Source organism: Artemia franciscana, chromosome 1, assembly GCF_032884065.1.
Source record: "Artemia franciscana chromosome 1, ASM3288406v1, whole genome shotgun sequence".
NCBI lineage: Eukaryota > Metazoa > Arthropoda > Branchiopoda > Anostraca > Artemiidae > Artemia > Artemia franciscana.
Genome location: NC_088863.1, coordinates 15,451,248 through 15,466,628, shown reverse-complemented (window position 1 = coordinate 15,466,628; position 15,381 = coordinate 15,451,248). Strand labels below are relative to the sequence as shown.

The 15,381-nt window shown below is 35.1% G+C and overlaps 1 protein-coding gene across 1 annotated transcript; it reads right to left on the bottom strand.

The window, feature by feature from the left end:
- Nucleotides 1-2,424: 2,424 nt before the first annotated feature.
- On the bottom strand, nt 2,425-14,865 carry LOC136037251 (type II inositol 1,4,5-trisphosphate 5-phosphatase-like). The gene is made up of 3 exons (XM_065720223.1): nt 14,676-14,865; nt 12,153-12,310; nt 2,425-3,765 (listed from the first exon to the last, which is right to left on the bottom strand). The coding sequence occupies exons 1-3, from the start codon at nt 14,863-14,865 to the stop codon at nt 2,425-2,427; spliced, it is 1,689 nt and encodes a 562-aa protein (XP_065576295.1).
- Nucleotides 14,866-15,381: the final 516 nt, after the last annotated feature.

Below are 15,381 nucleotides of genomic sequence, written 5' to 3'. Positions count from 1 at the left end.
CAGAGCGGATGTTAAGTTTATCAGCTTGCCAAGTTTATTTGTATTCACTAATTTGTGTTTTATTGCAGGAAAATTTGTTTCAGTATCCTTAGGGAATTTTTTTCTAAATAATATTGAAATCTACCAATTAAAGAATGAAGTATCTAGGGCTAAAAATGAAGCTTTCCAAAAGACTGTCGCTTGAAGACATAGTTTAGTTTTACCTTGAAGCTTCGATTCCACGGATTTTCATGATCAAGTATTTTTTCCTTCCCTGAGACGGGTCTGAATCTTTTCCCTCCCCTTCTCCTCCTTCCCCTCTTTCCGACTGGAAATTTTAAAAAATACGAGTGAAATATGCATTCAAAGCGACAGTTCTAGGGATCATGAATGTTGCCTGCTAGTCTCGTTCGCGTAATGAAGGAATCTCACTGCCTTGCACCTGGAGTCTAAAAGGGAAAATGGAATCAGAACCACTAGTTTGACAAACGGGACTGGCAATTCTCAAATTTGAACCGCAAGTTTCACAAAAACTAATTTTTTAGGAAGGGGGGCTAAATAAACATAATTTTCTTATTTTTGTCTGCCAATTCTTTTTATTTTTCAATGAGGATTTCTTTTTTCAGATAGAATTAAATTGTGGCTTCTTATAAATATGCTAGTTTTGGATGGCATTTGAATATGCAGGCATTTGAATACGTATGTAAGAGATGATGGAATGTTTAGAAGGAAATGTTTGATTTGACGAGTGGAATTGCGCCAAAGGTTCTATTTATGTCAATTTTGGTTAGTTAATTCGAAATTTATTCGACGATTTGTACAGTAGAGTGACTGATCACTTTTTGGAGAAATCTGCATAGGGTAGGCAACTACTCTCCGGACAAACTGTTGTTAGTTTTAAAGAAGAAAGTACTTTATCATTTGAAGTAAGGCAACAACTGGGAAGTAGGACCAGGGAGGCAATTCTTCTCCCTCCCTAGATTTTTAGACCTTTCTTGATATTTTTGGTTATGACAATTATCTTTTTGTATCTTCATAAAAAAAAAAGAAAAAAATAGTGAGCACTTATTAATATTTTTTGAATACCTCACTATATCTAGTTAATTACTTCATCCAAAGACTCATTGTATACAAAAAAAAAATAATTAAAAAAAATGCTTTTTGAAACAACTTATTGTATTCTCAAGGAAAGAAGGTGAGCCATTTAAGAGAAACTTTTAAGAATCAATTCAAATATAAACACCGAATTCTCTAAAAGTTATATTCGCCTAGGTCAAGTGCTGTTTTTTAAATATTAAAGAAAATCTTTTAGGAATAGGTTTGTGTATCCAATGTAGTCTTGTTCGGAAAGTGATTGTTTAACCTTCCATATATCCATCTACTAATATTTTTAATTAACTAAACACACTTATTTCACTCCAATTATCTTTCTCTTTTCAGCCACAATATTTGGTAGTGTTTTACTTCGAGATGGGCTACATCATCATAAAACAACGACGGCAGCTTACTATCATTCAGTAGAAAAGAAGAAAGCGGCTTTCCTGCTCCACTTTCTTACTGCTCCACATTGGGACTGGACTGAGTAGCTATTGAAAGTAGCTTCGCTATTTTAATTTTAAATTTAAGAATGGTTCTTACCACCGACAAAATGTATGTAATACAGACGTCCAACTTAAACATTTACTTACAGTTTGTTTGTTTTTTTGCTGTTGTTTTTTTTTAACCTGTTCATATATCCCTCCTAAAGATCTTTGAAGAGTAAAATGAATCTGTAAAAAAAATTCCTTTTAAGTGTACTCTGACTTCGTTAAACTGAATATTACAAGCCCCAGCACTCTTCTTAAAAACAAAACTTTGCTCCTATTCATTTATGAATTTCAGCGATAGATAAAATATCATAAACAAAATCGATTCGTCTAAACTTCAGCATTTGATCATCTTTGTGGATGTATTTTTAAGGAATTCAGTAAAAAATACTTCAACCCGGACGGTGAATCTTCATGGCGCATGAACTAGCGAAATCACATAGCATCCGTTTTGTGCAAAAAAATCTGGTGTGCAATCTAGCTCTGTGGCAGTAAGAACCTTAGTTATTGTTGCCTGTAGGTTCAACTCTGGAGGAGGGGAGACACGGAAAATTGCTTTTTAGGCCTCAATCTTTTGGTTTCTTTCCAGGGAATGGCCTTTGGATCAATCGCGTGGGAGGAGTTCTCCTGTATTTAGGTACCCTTAGCTCTCCCTAAGGTTTCCGTTAGGTCTCATCTTGTAGTTGTTGCCCGAAGTAGGTCAGCTTTTGGAACAATTATGAGCTATTATCGTTATCTGGTATAAACTTGTACGACGATTCTATTATTGGGGACCAGAATCAGTTTGATTTTACGTATTGATACACAAGAATCATATGGTAATACAAGTTAGTAATTGAAAGTCTTTGATAATGTGTATCTATTGCATATCGATACTCAGTAATTCAAGTTGAGTATCTTGGCCTGTTGATAATTTACCAGCCGTCCTTTTATCCCCATAAATCTCAAGTTGGATTTCTGTATAATCTCCTGGCATGAGAAATCCCGTATGCGGCTCAACAATTAGCCAAGGCTTGCTATAGCTTTCCTCTCTCAGCTTGTTGATAAATTTGTACTGTAGAGGAACGTGTCCGGTGTTTGAGATCGTTAAAAAGTTCGATTTATTTTCGAGGAAACGCACTGTTCCAAAATCGATTTCTGTTCTAGAAACTGCTATCTGAGGCAAATAATCATTTTCAAGTCGGTCCAAATGTTTCATAACCTCTTCATAAATTTTCTTATATTTTACAATGTCTATAGCTGCAATCGGAATTTCAAAGAGGCTGCTAACTGGCTTATGATCACTTATTCTGAGAGAAGGATGACTCCTGTAGACTAGTTGGTCAACATCATCTGCTTTCCACAGAATTCGGTCGGTCCAGGCAGGTGCCCGATTTTTCTCACTTGGATCCCAGTTATCGGTTCCAGTATCATACTTGTACGGTGGCTGGAAATTGAGAATGCCCTCCTGATAACCATAGAATGCTCGTTTTATGCGTTGTTGTTCCCGCAGTTGGTCGAACACGATCAGGTCTTTATAGTTGGCAGTGTCTAGTAAAGTCTTTGCTGCCAGCCCTTCGATGCCCGTTAGCCGGTAGTTTAAGTCTCCAAACCAAAAAAGTAGATCATGATCTTTGATGGTCTTAGCTGGCGGAAACGACATTCGCGTACAAATATCATGATAATCTTGATTTCTACGTTCACATTCTTTGATGTGGGCAGCTAAATGGCAGTTAACTATGCACACTGATGTGTTATGTAGCTCAAAACGCACACCTACACCAAATTTGTTACCCATTTTCCCCAGAAAACCTGTTCCAACTGTCTCTGCTGAAACTCCTCGAATGTAAGCAGCAAACCGTTCTTGAACTAGAACTATAAGCATGATCCCAACGAGACGAATTAATTTAACTTTCCTATATTTGGCATTGGGATGAATTCCTCTTAAGACTGTCCTCAACCACTCTTCCTCTTTTGGAGTATCCATGAATACATAGGCCTCTTTGCTCAAACACAGCTCCTGAAAGCCAATGGCATACATATCTGGAGACTCATCGTCGCAAGAAAGCCAATCAGATAGTGAGGTTGTGGGTGATTTCCCGATAACATTATATGTTCCAACAAATAGTTTGAGCCGTATTGTGTTTGTAAAATCTTTCTTTCTCAGAGACATTTGTTGAGTGACTAATGTCTCTCTCGGCAAAATGTTATATCTTTTCCTCTCGAAAATGTTAATATTTTAAAATGGTTCTGCAATAATCCGACGTTGGTCTTGTTTAAGGTTTCGTTCACTAGAGCAGTGTTCAGGCGCTGGATTTTGTTCTGTATTGTGTCAGACATGCAAACTTATACAAGGTCGAGATTAGTTTAAAGATGGATTCCGATAACTGTGGACCTCAAAGTCCTTTCAGACTCATTATTTGCCACATGGATCGCTAGTTATTGGGATCCTGTCTTTAAATTGAGTTTAGCAGTGTGGAACTTCGAGTTTTGGACTAGATCCCAGAATCAGTTTAACTTCCTCACGTGGCTTAAGGTAGCATAAGCCAACTTAAAGTAAAAGCTATTCTCCTTTGATCTTGTCCTAATTTTTGTACTTGTCATTTTGGATCTTGTAAAAACGTTAATTTTGTCAGGTAGTTTGAAGAATTGCTTCAGAATGTTGTGATTGGAATACTGCCAAATTTACTTTTAATAAGGTAAATTAGGGTATTCCCTTTATGTATTTCTAAAAAAATATTGTTTATTGTTAATTAATGATAATTATTTTGATTATATTTTCAAGTATTTCTAATTTTTCTTAACTTTTACTCGTTAACTATTGTTTTTTATGGATTAAAATATGTTTGTTTTTGTGATACAGTTTATTAATCATATTTTTGCTTTATCCTAGGGTATTTTTAAAAGTTTAGGCTATATACCACAACTCATCACTACTTTATCAACTCACTGCAGCACTAAGCCGCCTGAGGCCAACACAGCTCCTTACTATCCTCCGTCCCAATCTATTCAACGTCTCCCTCTACACCCTCCCAGGAAGTTTTCATTTCCATTAAATCTTTCCTTATGACATCATCCTGCCACAACCCCGGACGACCTTGTTTTCGTTTTGCCCTAGACGGTTGGCCGAAAAGAACAGTCTTTGACAATCTGTTATCCTTCATCCGCAGAACATGCCCTAACCATCTCAACCTTTCTCTCATTATACCCCGAGAAAGCGGAATGAACCCCACTTTTTGTTCAACCTACTCTTTGAGATACGGTCAGTCTGTCTGGTACCCAAAATGATCTGTAGGCAATTTCTCTGGAAAATATTTAGAAAAGTTTTTCTATTTTACGGAGCGCCCATGCTTCAGAACCGCACTTCACCACTGTAGCTTCCAATATTCTAATCTTGGTATGCAGACTTATCTTCTTCCTATTCTTCCAAACTTTTTTCAGCTGTGAAAAAAAGACAGTGTTGGCTTTGACTATTCTACTTTTAACTTCTTCACTGCACCCATCGTTTTTACTAATTATAAAACATAGGTAAGTGATACTGTTCACTATATAAATCTTCTCATCACCCAATCACCTTTCGAGCCTTAGCGAGTCAGTCCTCTTAACATTAATTTTTAAACCTATTCTCGCACCCTGAACTCGCAAAACCTGTAAAAGTTCATTCACTTTGCTAGCACCTTCATCTAGGATGCGTAAACCATCAGGATAATGTAAGTCCAGGAGAGTTTTTTTTTTTCCATTTGATTCCGTGTTCTCTCATTGCCTTTGCTGTGTTCCTTAAGACAAATCCTTCAAATGATCCATATAAATGGTGTTAGGATGCAACCCTGCTTAATTAACCTCATTTCCTATCTTAACTGTAGCAATTTTATTCCCGTATAGAACTAATCACCCTAATGTACTTATGTGGTATACCTTACACGGATAAGACTTCGCTAAAGCTCTTTTATCCGTTGAATAAAACGCTAGCCTGTAACCTATAAAACTGAAGACTAAAGGGGTTTAATGACTCGTGCACTTGTCTATTATAAATCTAAAAGTGGAAATTTGGACAAAAAAAAAATCCTCTTCTCTTCCTAAAACCTCTACCTCTTTCTTCTACAGCATTCCTAAATCTAGAGAGTGTCATCTTAATAAGTAATTTGGTACCTACAGAAACCAGAGTAATGCCTCTATAATTACCAAACTCACTCCTTTCACCTTTTTTTTATATAGGAATCTAATTAGGGCTTTCCTAAAATCGCTAGGTATCGCATCACGCTCGAGAACGAATTCAGGATTATTATTATTTTATTTTTTTTTTGACGGGGCTGAGGTTTTACTCCCAAAATTTATAAAAAAATAAGCACACCCAAGATCTGTTTAGATTTATTTTTGTTACATTCTCACGAGTCGGACAAACATTTTGAGGGGAGTTCTCAAATCCCCTAACCCCCCGGATGCGGTCTTGGTAATGTTATTTTCAAGTATGGCGAAATTTGGCTCATACATTCAGCATAGGGTGATAGCGTATTTTCTGAGTTTTAAAATAACTTTTTATGTTAAAATTCACAATAATTTGACGAAAATACTGAAAAATAAGTAAACTGAGTACTGAAAGGCCGCACTTCGAGATTTTGTCAATTTTTCAGGTTTCCAAGATTTTTCTTTTTCCATTGCTGACACATTCACAAGGACCAGCACTGCCAGTTTCTGATAGGTACTCTTCAATTAGGCTATTGAACCGTGTGAACTATGTTGCTGCTAAGTTTCTGCTGAGTGAAGCCAGCAAAATTCTGCTGAGTAAATAAATCATGATTCATTTTACAGTGATTTTCTCACTGAAAGCTGGTGTAAATGTGGGATAGGAGAGAGTAAAGATAATTTCTGTTCTGTTTCTTGTAAGCCGCTTTATGGAAGAAAAAGATTAAATAACAAGGTTTTAGCTTCAAGAAAACTACTACTACCAGCAACTCACTGCAGCACCATGCCGCCTGAAGCCAAAACGGCCACACGCGCTCCTCCTTCCTCCCAATCTATTCCAAACTTCCCTTTTTACACCTTCCCAAGAAATTCCAATATAGCTTTCGATATACAGTTTTTAGGGCCACAAATTTCTCTGCTAAAAAGACAACTTGCCTTCCACGTTCAACTTAGAGAGTTTACTTGTAAAGAAAAAATTACGACTCAAATCTCTTCGTTCTTTTAGAGTGCTTAAAATTTTGTTCTAAAATAACCAATCAAGTTTTGTGTTCCTTTTACTCGCCCATCGAATATAGCAATAACAACGAGTAAATAAAACAACAATTAAAAATGTTGGACTATTTGGCTTCTCTTTTTGACATATGTTTAAGTAATAATTTAATTGGTTCGTAAAATGTGAGGATCGACGTAAAAAAAATATAACAATGGAGCTAAGGCGCAATTTCAACTTCTTTCTCTCATATTCTAAGAATAGTAATTAAGCATAAAATGTACCGAAATTCTTGCCTAAATTATTAAGATTCTAAAGTTTGATTTTTTTTCTATATTTTTTGTTATTTTACAAGACTTGGTTCAAGACAAGGTTATGCCCAAAAGGCTCCAAAACAATACTATCTTGTGTTCGAAAAATCAATCTGTCAGGAAAGAAAGTTGATAATTTAGAAATACCGTATCAATATTGTAAGGAGCTACCCGGCTCAATAGTAACCGAAACTTTAAAAAACGGAATTTTGATACTAATAGATACAGCAAAAGAATTGGGTTTTTATGTTGATTTTAAATATATAAGTTTTATCAAATTTAGTCTTATTCACCAAAAGTTGGTGATTCATTTCAAGTTAAAAATTAATTTTATGTTAAAATTAATTAATTCAAGTTAAAAATTAATTTATTAATTATAATAAAAATTATTAATTTCAAGTTCAAAAAGTAAGGTTGGCCTGAGAAAATTTGCCTTATTTTTGAAAACAGGGGAAAACACCTCTAAAAGTCATAGAATCTTTACGAAAATCAGACCATCGTATTCGGCGTATCAGAGAACACTAATGTCGAATTTCCAAGCTCCTATCTACAAAAATGTGGAAGTATTTTTTGCCAGAAGACCGATGACGGGTGCGTGTTTATTCGTTTTTGTTTTTTTCATATAGATAGGGAGGGGCTTACATGGGAGGATCTTTCCATGGAGGAATTTGTCATGGGAGGAGAGAATTTCCATGAAGGGGGTGTATAATTTTTTAATATTATTAAAAACAATGAAAAGATAAATATGAAAAAGTTTTTACAATTGAAAGTAAGGAGCAGCATTAAAACAAAACGAATGGAAATTATTACGCATATGAGGGGTTCATCTCCTCCTAAATACCTGCTCTTTACGCTAAAGTATTTTTAGTAATTTCAACTATTTATTCTACGGCGTTTGTGATTCAGGAATCATTCTGAAAGAATTGGGACCAAATTTAAGCTTTAGTGTAAGGAGCAAGGTATTAAAGAGGAGGCAAACCCCCTCATATACGTAATAAAAATGTACGATTATAGAAGTTGGTTACGAAAGTTAATTTGGAAGTTATGTAAATTTTTGATTAATAAAAACGTTTGTAAGAAATTGAAAGTTCTAGTTGCCTTTTTAAGTAACCAAAAGATTGAAGGGCAACTAAGCCTCCTCTCCCGCACCTTTTTTCACAAAATCGTCCGATCAAAACTAAAAAAAAAGCCATTTAGCCAAAAAAGTAAAAATTTATATGCAAATTTCGCTCTAAGTATTCATGTGCGAAGAGCCAAAATCAAAACATGCATTAATTCAAAAACGTTCAGAAATTAAATATAAAAAAAATAGTTTTTTTTAAACTGAAAGTAAGCAGCGACATTAAAACTCGAAACGAACAGATATTACTCCGTATATGAAAGGGGCTGTTTAATTTCTGTTCGTTTTAAGTTTTAATGTCGCTCCTTACTTTCAGTTAAAAAAAACTTTTTTTTATTTAATAGTTACTAAAATCAAATAAAGAACTTCAATTGACATCATCAAGGATTTTTAGTAATTTGAAGGAATTAGCTTGAACAACACCTTGTCTACAGGGCTGAAGAGAAGGAAACCAATGCCTAGCAATTCCTCGGGTGCAAGAAAAGAATTTCAGAGACGGCATCATCCCCTTATCAATCAGGAACCATGTCAAAGTTTAGTATTCATCAAGAGGATGAACAAAACAGCACCAGGAAATTTCAACGAATTGTGTTTTAAAGCTTCTTTTTAGAGTTAAGGGGCAATAATATTTAACTTTTAAACCTTCAGGCAAATCATTGATACTAAGGCGAAATACATCTTAAGCTACAAGCCTAAGCTGCTTCCTTGAGACATTCCATTTAAAACATTTGCCAAAAGGTATAGTTTTTCTTATCGTCCAAACTGCTTATGACTCAAAAACCACTTTGTTTAACCAATTCTTCGTCCGATCAGTAAAGAATAATTCGCTTTCTCCTAGTTGTACACATCCTTGGGTTGTTGGGTATGAACCTATAGAAAAGTTTTGTCAGTTTTATGCCACGTTTTCGCTACTTCTTGTCTAGTTGATAATTTTATTTAAAATTTTAGTTTTAAAAGCTGAAATTGAAATAGCTGCACAAACGTTTAAATTTTTGTTGAAAGGTTTTCAAAATAAAAACGTCAGTGGATTTAAGAATTTTTACCCGGAAAAGGTTAAAAAGTAAATGTAGACAAAAATATTGAAGATATTTTTTACGAGCCAGAACTGTAAAATATTTGATGAGAAAACCTGTGCTACAAATGTTGTCATAATTGTACTCAATTATCCTTGACACACAGTGATTTTTCTTAGAAATTGAAAATCAAAAATACAAAGAGCTGGAAGAAATTGACAGATGTCCTAAAATCACAACGCCAAAACGATATGCCAATTCTCCAAGAAAATATGCTACTTACGAAATATTATATTAAATAATGGCTTGTATCTTTAGAAGTGCCACTATATGCTGCTATATAGCAAGCAGGTGCCCTCCGAAGCAAACCTTACGTAAGTATAATTTTGATGAAGCTTTTACTTCAAATAATAATAAAATCTGCTAATAACAATTTAAAACTCACAACAAATTTTAAGAATTAACATTTGATTCACCTGTGAGGAGTCGATGAATAATTGATGTCACTAGAGAGTAGAGGTGGTGGGGGAGGAGTTCAGGAGTGTTTGTGTAATGGCATCCGTGGGAATATGGAAGGCAGCAAAAAGATGTCAAGGTCTAGGTCACTGTGAATTCGCCCCCCTCGCTCTGTTCTCAGAACGATAATAGGCTAAATACTCTAACATAATACCCTCCTAACTTCTGGGATGGCTGTAAAATAAAATATCAAGAGCTAGGCCAAAGCACAATCCCTGAAATATTAACACTTTACAACTTGTTTAAAGTGTTTGAATTTATTATGCATCATACCTCTTTATTTGGAAATTTCCCCCTCCATAAATGCAAAATTTCCAGCTTTAGTCTCTGGTATGGATGAGGACTTATTTGGTGAGTCTTGTTACGTGAGCCCATAGATATATTAAAAGAACAGACATTTTAAAAAAAGGTTTTTCGTATTTTTCAGAGCATTGTAAAGTTTTTGATGCAGTTTATGTAGAATTTGAACTTTTGCAGAGCATAGCAGTTTATAGATTTTCTTTCTTTCTAGCAGGAAGGGAAAAGGCAAATGCTCAGTCTGACTCATTCCTCTGTGAGTCACACAAGATTTGTGCAGAAAAGGAAATGCATGGATAAGTAGTTGTAGGGTGGGTGGAGCATTATAGCATGTGCTTTGGATTTTGTAGAGTTGTGTGATGGGAACTTTTTGGAAACCTGACTGGTCCTCCAGAACAGTCAAAGCAATTATAGCACAGAAGTTATTTTTTAATATCACCTAGTATGTTTGAAAACTAGTTTGAACTTCTATCAGAGTTACGGCAGACTTTCAAAATAAACTCTTTCAGGATATCTAAACAGTTAATCACAGGTTCCTTAGGTTTCTTTCACTTACCCGTCAAGACCAAACATAAGAAAAGCAAGTCTCACATCGAATTACCTTTGATAAGCAAAGTGCAAAAACCGCGAAGTATTAACCTGGCCTAACCTATTTATTATCTGCTCTTTTTCATTTTCTTGAGATTAAAGCTTGTTCTTCTTTATAATTTCTTGAAATTGAACTAACTGAAATAGTGCTAGATGTCAAAAAGATTTTCTCGTGGACATTCATTGTGAATATGATGGACTGAAATTGTATGACGTTTTATTTTCCACCCACAAGATTTATCTCATTTTCCTAGAAAGTTTATGTTCTCTGTCATAAAATCTGTGACTCAGTACTTTGACTGTAGGTAGAAAGAGCGTTTTTAATGTGAAATTTAATTTCTTAATTTAATTTTTATGTCTAGAATGAAATAATCCCTATATATGCTAATGTTTGACGCTAATGACTTCTTAGCCTAGGTATACATATAATATACTTGGAAAATTATTGTGACGTTCGTTTGGATTGAAAACCTCGTGCAAAAAACTTATCGGGTTTTTTGTTTCTTTTACTGGTTCAGAATTCGACTTAAGAGCAGTTGATAAACACAACAATAGGTAGAAAGGTGGGATTATTCGGCTTCCTTTTTTGTATAAGCTTATAAAATTATTATCTTGTAAAAACACGTTAAAAATATAAGACCACGGAAATATAGCAGACTCTGTAACACAGGAGTATGAGATAGTAATCTTTTCGGCATAGGCATCAAACTGGTCATGGTAACGAGTAGTACGTAAAAGAAAACCCTCTTCAATAATAGCTAAAACAATAACTAGACATTCTGTTTACTCCTGTTAGACTCCCTTTAAGCTCTTAAGCTATAAGAAAGGTGATAAGAGTGAGCATCGTAATTATCGAGACATTAGTCTAGTCTCTGTAGGTAGCAAATTATTTATTAATATGATAATTTAGAGACTGAGAGATGCTGCAGACAAAGTTTTAAGGGAAGAATAGTGCGGTTTTAGAAAAGGTCGAAGATGAGTTGACCAAATTTTTACTCTTAGGTTAATAATTGAGAAGTGCCCTAGTTGTCAAACGCCTTTGATCCTCAGTTTTATAGATTATGAACAAGTGTTCGATTCTGTTGATGGAAGAGCTTTAACAAAGTTATTATCCTTATATGGTATACCGGGCAAATACTTTAAAGTGATTAGTGCTATGTACGAGAATAACACTGCTGCGGTTAGGGTAGAAAATGAGGTTAGAAGGTGGTTTTATATTAATGGTAATTTGTAATTTGGTGGTTGTGTACTAATCAGGAGTTAGGCAGGGTTGTGTTCCATCCCATTTTATACAGATCATTTTGATAGACTTTGTTTGAAAAAAAATATATAGGAAAGGTAATGGGAGACCACGGAATCAAATGGGGAGGAAGAACTCTCCTAGACTTAGTTTATACTGATGATCTAAGCATCCAAGATGAAAGTGTAAGCAAAATGAATGAACTTTTAGAGGTTGTGCGAGTTCAAGGTGCTAGAATAGTTTTGAAAATTAATCTTAAGAAGACTAAGTCACTAAGGCTAAGAATAAGTGAAGAGGAAAAGATGACGTTGGGTAACAAATAGATTGATCAGGTGGACAGCTTCACTTACCATGGTAGTATTATTAGTAAAGAAGGTGGGAGCAGGTAGGATGTTAAAAGTAGAATAGCCAAGGCTCAGGGTGTTTTTTCTCAATTTATTTTCAAGATCAACTACTTTAAAATCAAAAAGCCTAGGTGGATATAGATCAACCATTTCACCAAAAAATTCTGAAAAATAGGAAGATAAGTCTGAAAACCAAGATTATAATATTGGAAGGTACTGTGATGACAGTGGCCAAATATGGCTTTGAAGCATAGTCACCCCGAAAAAAGGATGAAGATTTACTACAATTTTTTCTAGAGAAATTACCTAAGGATTGTCCTGGGTACCTGACTGACAGATCGTATTTCAAACAGCAGGCTGTACGAAAATGTGGTTCAATCCCACTTTCTAGGGCTGTAACGAAAAAAAGGTTGAGATGGTTAGGATACGTTCTGCGGATGAAGGATGACAGATTGCCGAAGATTGTCCTTTTTGGCCAACGGTCTAGGGCTAAACAGAAAGCAGGTCTTCCTCGTCCGGGGTGGGAGGGTGTCATAAAGAAAGATTTAAAGTAAATGGAAACTTCTTGGGAGGTTGTAAAGATCAAGGCTCTGATATATATATATATATATATATATATATATATATATATATATATATATATATATATATATATATATATATATATATATATATATATATATATATATATATATATATATATATATATATATATATATATATATTATTGTAGTTAAATATTTTAAATTTTTGTATATTGGATATTATATATTTCAATTTAGATATATTTAATATTTGATAATTTTATATATTCAACATACATTTTATTATAAATAAATGAAAAAAACATATACTGAATGGACAACACGACTTAATTCAAAAGATAGCAAACAATAGCCCCCAAAACCTAAAACGAACACAAATCATCCTAAATATAAGTTGGCTTCCACAAAGCTCACTTTAAACCCCGACTGATGATGTTTCAGTTTAATTTACGCTTTACTAAAGGCTCGTTAGAATATAACAAACATAGATTCTAGGTAATTATTAGTGAATTTCCAATTCACTAATAAATTTCACAAAAATTTCTATCGTTTCCAATTTTGCTTAAAAATCTCTATTTTATAGAAAATCCCCGTAAGTTTGTACAGTCACTCTAACGGGAATCACTCCCGTGATTCCCGTGACTCTTGAAGCAATGTGGTAAACAATGCACGAGTGAATTATTTTCTTTTTCTTTTCTTACTAAGTTTGCAGTGCCAGGTACTCTCAAGGATAAGATATACGGCTAGTATTTTACATCGTTCTGTCACGAAATGATACATTACTGTTGTTACTGAAAGAGTCAACAGAGAAATTTTTAGGGAAAATGTCCCCGGAATATTGTTTCAAATCGAAGCGCAAGATCAAGCTAAGCTGTTATCAAGTACTCTTTTTTGGCGTTTTAGCTTTAAGAAAATTGGACAGCGCTTTGTGCTTTCGTGTGTGCCTTATCGGCTGGATAATGAGGGGATGAGAATGCGAGAAAGATCCATAGAAGGAGGTGAATTTATAGACCTGGATAAAACGGGACTTTTGCGTACAGTGGGCATGTTTATTCGGCAAAAGGATTTGATGCAAGACTTGTAGAGTGGAATGATCGAGCTGGGCAGTATAAGGCTTTTGAAGCAAAGAGCGATCCACAGCACTCTTACGGAAGAGGCTTACACCCGGTTGAGGTGGGTTTTCTAAGAGAGGTCTGTGGAGCAGGTGATCTCCGGGAGATGAAGCTTGTTGAATCTATTCTCAGTTCATCCGTAAAGATAAACTTGTGATGTTTGCGTGTCACTTTTGATCAACAAACTCCCTTGTTTTCAATGTACTGGAACTGACCATCCATTTTCATACAACTTTTCGATTTTCGAAAAATCTATCTGTAGAGTTATAGAGGTTGGATTTGAATCTATGTATTTTGGGATAGTTATGTTAGTCGTAGTGTTGTCGGCAAAGGTGTACTCCTGGGGAACGCCTGCCTCTATTAGATATGTACAGGAAGTGAACCCGTCAATAACAACCCAAAATCTGATCCTTCTCCACCACTCTCTACCACTTTGAACAGAGCTCCGTGGACACCGTACACGTTGAATTTCTTCAGTTCACCACGATTTCAAAATTTTAGCAGTGTCAAGCGACAATTATCTGCTGTCTTATTATTCTGCTAAAAACCTGATTGACCCCTGGTGCAGGAAAATCCAGCCGCTAGATAATTAAGTGTTGAAAGTTTCCAGTGGAATTCATATTAGCGGTCGCCTAAAAGGTGTATGAAAGGTAGCACTTTCATAACTTTCCCAATACAGAAAAGGTGACTAATAGACCTATTTGAGCCATCTGGCATAGGTTTATGAACGACATGGGTAGATTTTTACCAGACTAAAAGCACAGCCGAACTGGAAGACTTCAAGACAACATTAGGTATGCAATTGGGACTCATGGTTTTGGTCATATGAACACAGCCGAATGCGAAGAACATTAGAAGTGAAATAGTTTTACGATCAAAGACAGTATTGGTTTTATCAGGTAAATAGGACACTTCTTTGTCGTCGCTATCTAGATTCAAGAATTTGCCTGGCACCTTAGCACAAGCTTCAATATGCCTGTGGTTCTCGTATGGCACTTCCCTAGTTGATTTTGAAGGAAGGGATTGAAGCTCCCTTAGGTGATGGCAAAGCCTCCTTGACATTCCTCAGTCAGAAAATTAAAACTTGTTTTTAGTGAAAGAAGGTGTTTTGTATTTATTATTTTGTTTATGATTATATAGGATCTTTTTAAACTCACAGCCAACTATTGCCTGATAGTTGATTTATTAAGTTTATATTGTCTCAAATGAACATATCTTGGCGGTAGATCGAAGTGGCATGCCAATGCTATTTGTTTAATAAGAAACAATTATGTTTCTTTTCAGTGATAAAGTGTTTGTTTTTTTCTTCTTGTTGGTATACGAGCTGTGCTCATCGCCACCAAAAATGTATAAAATTCTGTAATTTATTTGTATTATAATAAAGAACCTAAGAGAAGCATGTTGAAGCTCCCAGAAAATTTACCCCGTGCTGGATCTGAGACTGTCGAATCATGTGACCTACGTCTTTACGTGCACAAACATTTAAATGAATCAAATAAAACATTTTCGGCTCCCCTTTTCCCTCCCCCCTCCCCCCAAGTCAAAACATATGGTATGATTGCCGCCCTAAGGCTCCCT